The following is a 6000-nucleotide window of genomic DNA, read 5'->3' on the forward strand; positions in this document are numbered from 1 at the left end:
TTTAAAACACTTTCAATAGTACAGTGTTCTAAGCCCTTAGTTTCAGGAATTTAGTCCCACATCAACCTTTACAAAGTTCTATAACTCATTACTCCTCTGCTATTTTTTTATCTCCTCTCTCTTACACACCATTTTATTGGCACAAAAGTTATCATTTAAATGGGCGTTATCAATGTTCACTGGTTTAAACGCTCTAGTTTTGACCCCAATGTTCCATGGATTATTTATAGTGAAGTATTGTACCTACATCACATCTTTAATTAATACCATAACAGGCAGAGAAGCAAACATTTAATAGCATGCTTTGATTTTCGCAAAAGAGCAACATATGCAAGTCATTTGGTCAAATTCAAAGCAGCAAACATTTCCGTTTCACAACTACAGTAGGCGAATTCGGTTTATTATTTCACCATCTTCAACAAATACACTTCATTTTTTAACTTTTATTCTAAGATGGGACAATCACCCTTAAGAAGAGACATATTGGGAGGGAAAGCTTCCAGATTTCTGGCTGTTGTAACAGTTGACCAGTTTTACTTGTGGCTGCAGTTTTTGATATGATGGGAGAGAGGTGGCAGAGTTTTGATAACACAACTGTTAATAACTGTCACCAAGAAAATTAAGTAGCAGGAACAGTATTAATTGTCACACACACCACCGCATTAATGTTTGTTTTGCTTGAAGTACCCCACACAAAATTAACACGCCAAACTGTCTACTGAACTCAAGGTACTTAACAAGCAGTTTTTAACTTTGGCACCATATATTCTGAGGCCATTCTCACATACAGAGTAAAACAGACTTTGGCAGGCACCACAGATCTATAAAAAAACATGACCTGCGACAAAAATCAATGTGCTAATCTCAATTCAAGCAGCCAAATCAGCAGCATAGCACAAAGATAACATAAAATAAAATGACCAGAAACTCACTTGAAGTAGCAAGATAGGTTTGGAAGACCTAAGAAAAATTACTTGTCCGGTTTAACAATGCAACCCCCCTCTCCAACAAAAAAACAACAACTCCTAAAGTACTGAGGTGCCTTATTCATACTGGGGCAGAACTGGGAAAAGATTGTAATTTCTGCTACTGAAAAGGGGGAGATGTGAGCAGCTCAGCAAAACTTCCTAATTCAAAGAAGATCCGTCCATGCAATCTTGATGGGAGAGTTTAGAAACAATAACAAAACAGGTTTTATTTGCACTTACTATATTTATCGAAATGCAAACAGAACAAAGGGACACAGTGAAAGATTGTTTTTACACAATCTTAACTGGATACCTTGTCCTAAATTAGTTTTATTATTAAACATGTCTCCCATAAGAGAACATCCTCTCTCAAGCTCTCAGTATCATCTCCTGATGATGCTAACTCTCTGCATAAAGCAGTCTAGATTCACAGCAGATTCCCTCTGCATTGTGAGAGAATCACCAACCACTGGACTTGAATTTGCTCTGACAGCTTGAGACGCCCTTTTCCATGAGAAACCTGCAAGCCTAGGGATCATCTGGCTGCACTGAAACATTTCAAACTTGGGGGATATCATTACTCAATTAACCCAAGTCAGCTTAAGATTCATATACTCTTATCCCAGGCAAAGAGACGGAAAGAAGAGTAGCTGGAAAGCAAGGGAAGTACTTCTCCTTTACTGACTCTAACCCTGACACAGAACAGGTGCCACATGTGGCTACAGGCAACCACAATCCACAAAAACTAAGTCTAACGAAAACAGAACCACTCTGGCAAAAGTCGTAACACGCTAAACAAGTTTGAGGTTCTCCCTGTAGTCACTTGCAAAAAAAAAAGTTCGCTAGAGTAAAAGGATTAGAATTTCTCTGTTCTGTTAAAAAAAGATCTACCATAAAAAAAACCTGGTAGCAAGGTACTAAGGGAAACACATACATATATATCACAGGCACACACTTCCTGGGTGTATGAGTTCACCTATTTGCTCTCAGGAGTGATTCACTACAAGTTAAGAGATGCGTGCCGAAGATAAGAGGTGCATTCCTTAGGAACGATCAACAGCCAAGGATTGGAAATCAGCTGCGCTGATGCAACCCAGAAATAACAAGGCGCAGGGCGATGCCTCCGAAACTACAGAGCAGGGAGGAAAAGTTTGTCCCCTTCTTCCAAGCAAGGGTTTCCCCCGCTGGAGGATGCCCAGCGGCTGGTGCTTCCAAGGGAGATGGCAGCCCTTCATCTCCTTCCCTTCCTACATCCGATCCTCGAGCTGCCGCTGCCCCGGGCAGCCCGGCATCCCTGAGAAGCATCGGCGGGGGCTCGGCCTGAGAGCCGCCTTCGCCCTCCTTACCTGGGGTTGGTGCTGTTCCAGTAGACGGCGTAGCGGTCGGCCACCGTCTTAGAGCTGGGATCCTGGCAGAAGACGCACATCCAGAGCACCAGAAAGAGCAGCGTCAACATCTCCACGTGCAACATCACTCCCGGCCAACGAGACACACACAGACACGGCGGCAGCAGCACAAGGGGGGAATCGGGGGGGTGGGGAGAGACAGACAAGGCGCTCCTTTCTCAAAAGACAGACGGCGACAAGGAGGAGAGAACGAGGGAGGAAGGAGACAAAGCCACACCGGAGTCACAAGACACCAAAAAAACACACACAAAGAGAAGGGCGAGGGGCCGCCAGGAGATTCCCCCGCGGGGGGGAAAGCCTGCGCCGCGGAAGGATCCTCAGGGAGTCTGCGCGCCCCGGCCGGGGGAGCTGGGCAGCAGCAGCAGACGGAGGCTGAGGCGGCGGCAGGAGCTCCTTCAAGGCGGCGAGTCCTGTGGCGAGCCCAGGGCGAGACATGCACCGGCCCGGCCCCCGTCCAGCGCCCACGATGGGCGGCCCCGCGGGCCAAGCCTCCTTTGGCCGGAGGGGTTTCCTTTCGCCCGCCCTCGCGCTTCTTTCCCTCTCTCCTCTCTCTCTGAGGCGCCTTTCTTCTCCTCCTCCTTCTTCCCGCCTTTTGGCGCGAGGGGCTCTGAAGGGATCGCTCCGAGGCCGGCTGAGGAGAAGCGGGCAGGAAATCCTCGGAGGAAACGGGGCGGCGGGGGGGGGAGAGAATGAAGAGGAGTGAGGAGAAGTCCACTTCTGAGGTGTCTCTCGCTCGCTGGAGTTGGGAAGTTGAGGCGCCTCGCTCGCCTTCCCGTCTCTTTTCCTCCCCTCTTCCTGGGTGACGGACGACCAACAAGCGAGAGGAATCCACAAGACCCAGTGGGGGTCGGAGGGAGCGGAATGCCGCGCAGGAGTTGGCTAATCCTCAGGATAGGTCAGCGCCGAATCGCCTCAGGAGCGGCTTCCCTCGCTGGGCTGGAAGGGAGGAGGGGGCGGCTGAGGGAGAAGGGAAGAGAGCGCGCGCGCCCCTCGCCAACTCCGCCGCTGTTGCTTCGCGGTGCAGGCGCCTCGTCTGTCGGAAGGCAGGAGCTGCTGCTGCTGCTGCTGCTGCTGCCCGAGCCCTCTCCCCAGCCCTCCAGGCGAGGCGAGGCGAGGCGGCGGCGGTCTCGCTCCCTTTCAGCTTCGCCAAGTGTCTCGGGGAGCCGGGCAAGGTCCAAGTCGCCCCTCGAACGTCAACTTTGCAAAAGAGGAGAGGAGGCGGGAAGAGAAGGAAGAAGCCGCCCTCGCCGACGACTACATTCGGGCGGGAGGCACCTTCGGGGTCTGGCCCGGCAGCAGGCAGCTGCTCTCAACCGTCTGCAGCAGCAGCAGCAGCAGCAGCAGCGCCAAGAGAAGCGGGCAAATGTCTCTCTCGCGACTCCGGCGAGCGAAGGAAGCAGAACTCGAACGCAGAAGCAGCAGGGATCGGAAAACGCAACGAGGATTGGAGAAGCAGAAGTCAACAGACTGCCAGGGAGGAGGAGGAGGAGGGGGGGAGAGAGAGAGAATTTACGAGGGGGGGAAACATATTTAAATAGTCACGCCCCCTTTCTTTCTTTTTTGCAACGACCGGCTTCTTCCTCGCGTGTAAATCCGGCGGCGGCGGCGGCAGCCTAGGCAAAGCGAGGCGGCCGGCGGGGCTGGCGGTGCCTGCGCGCAACAGACAGCTGCATCGATGCCTACACGGGATGTGTCCGGAGAGAGATATATATACACATCCACATGCGTCTGGGTGTCAGGAGACGAATCTGGAGAGAGAGAGAGAGAGCCTCCGTTGGTGGAGGTGCGGGGGTGCGCGCCCGCGCGCGCACGGAAGAGGCGCAGTCGGCTAGCTGGGAGCAAAGGCGCTGCTGCTGCTCGATCATGTGGGATTTTTTTTGCATGCAGTTTACTTGCGAGGTTGGCGGGGGGGGGGAGTGAGCCGGAGCAGCCAGTCACGGCCCAGGCTGCTGTTTGCTTACAGATGCCTTCTTCCCCGGCGTTCTCTCCAATGCGATTGGGTTCCGTGCCTCGGAAAGGGGCGTGGCCTCTCCCCGGCGCCCCGCCCCCGCGTTCCAAAGAGACGACACCCCGCGCAAGCCCCGCCTTCTGCAAAACCTGACTAATTGAATTACAAGGAGTGGTTCCCTCGGTGCCGCAGGTAACCGTTTCCGCGCGGGAGACGGCGCAGGATCGTGCTGGGGGAGAGAGATCTTTTCCTTGCCTGCGAGATCGGGGGAGCGAGTGGTTACGAAAGGCGCCTCCCCAGTTCCAGTGGACGGGGTTGCGGCATCAGCTGTTGGAGGGAGGGTGGATGGTTGCGAGATCAGGGGGGATCTAGCCACAGGCTGCAAGTCTAATCTCGCACACGGTGTATAATCAACATTTTGAAAGTTTAGCAGTCTGGAAAACAGACTTCGGAGCTGCTTTGTTCCGCTTTTAATCCTCTCTCCCCCCCCCCCCACCAATGCTTTTCTGCGCCGCTGAATGACGGGTCGGCGGTGCGGCTTTAAATTAGTTTATTTAAGGGGTTTATAAGCGAGAGATGGGGTTGCCCTGCTTGGGTAGCGCAGTTGAAAGCAAGATCCACGCAGCCGGAGGGACCTCTCTGCTAAGTATTTAGCTGAATGCGGCAAAGGGATTCACCTGAAAACCTCTTTCCCCCTCTCACATTTATTTGCATCGAGAGAAGTAGAAGCCAGGGATCCTTCTGGAGCTATTTTTCATTCTTAAAAGGGCATTCGCCTCGCCCTCCGCCAGCAGCTGCCCTGCTTACGCTGCGCTACCGGGAAACTAGCCCAGGTGACCTTCCTCCAGAAGGCAAACGAAAGGGCTGTTTACACACGAATCAGCCTTCGCACCAAACCACACCCTGCTGATGTCCATTTGAGGGGTGATCGCCAGTGGCGATTTTCAACAATCCATGAACAGGTAGTTCCGAGGAAGGCGCGCCACTGAGCCCCCTTTGAGTTAACCTTTCATCCTCCTAAAACTGAAAAAGTGTGGGGGGGAGGGAAGAGAGAATAGGGGGGGGACTTTGGAAGAGAGACGCACATTCTGGTGTCCGGAATCTTTGAGGTTGCCTTCCTTCCTTTGAAACGGCTGGCTTTTAATTTGAGGCGAAATGTTTTCCAAGCATGATGTGGCTGTATCTGCTGTGGTTTCTTCAGCAGATGAACAAAAAAGAAAAAAAAACCCAAGCATCATCATACTCTCTCGTCTTTCATCCGCTTGGCTCCCTACTCTACTTTCTCTGGGCTTTTCGGTCGTTTGAAAGTGCCCAGACTCCCTCTAGTGGCAGATTTTAAGGCCGCACTTTTTCCTGCTGGGCATTTCTTAATTCAAACCTACAGGAATTTTCGCGACGCTCACAAAAATCACTTCCGTTTAAATCTGTCTGAAGGCTCGGGCTGGGAATCCCAAAAGTTCTTCTCATTCCTGCTTCACCCACTCACCCTCAAACGGTGCAAACAAAAAATATCCCAGGACCAACATGTCTATGCATTTTGTGTTTGCCCTTAATTGCTCCTGGAAAAAATAAAGAAGAAATTTATGTTTCCCTATCATTAAGAAAACTTTTTTGAATTAGGTATAAGCACTACATAGATGTCTGTCTGTGGAAGCATCTCTATTGCTATCAGGATAGT

The 6000-nt window shown here is 51.5% G+C and overlaps 1 protein-coding gene across 2 annotated transcripts in view; it reads right to left on the reverse strand.

Moving 5' to 3' along the window:
• EFNA5 (ephrin A5) overlaps positions 1-4258 on the reverse strand; it is a 214210-nt gene extending 209952 nt beyond the window's left edge. The window contains exon 1 of one of the 2 annotated variants that reach the window (XM_053409087.1): positions 2315-4258. In XM_053409087.1, the coding sequence (XP_053265062.1) occupies positions 2315-2439 (125 nt within the window). In that variant the 5' untranslated portion in view covers positions 2440-4258. The remainder of the gene's footprint in view (positions 1-2314) is intronic. The other variant, XM_053409086.1, reaches the window with a different exon arrangement.
• Between the last annotated feature and the right edge of the window lie 1742 nt (positions 4259-6000).

The sequence above is a fragment of the Podarcis raffonei genome, chromosome 11, assembly GCF_027172205.1.
Source record: "Podarcis raffonei isolate rPodRaf1 chromosome 11, rPodRaf1.pri, whole genome shotgun sequence".
Lineage (NCBI taxonomy): Eukaryota > Metazoa > Chordata > Lepidosauria > Squamata > Lacertidae > Podarcis > Podarcis raffonei.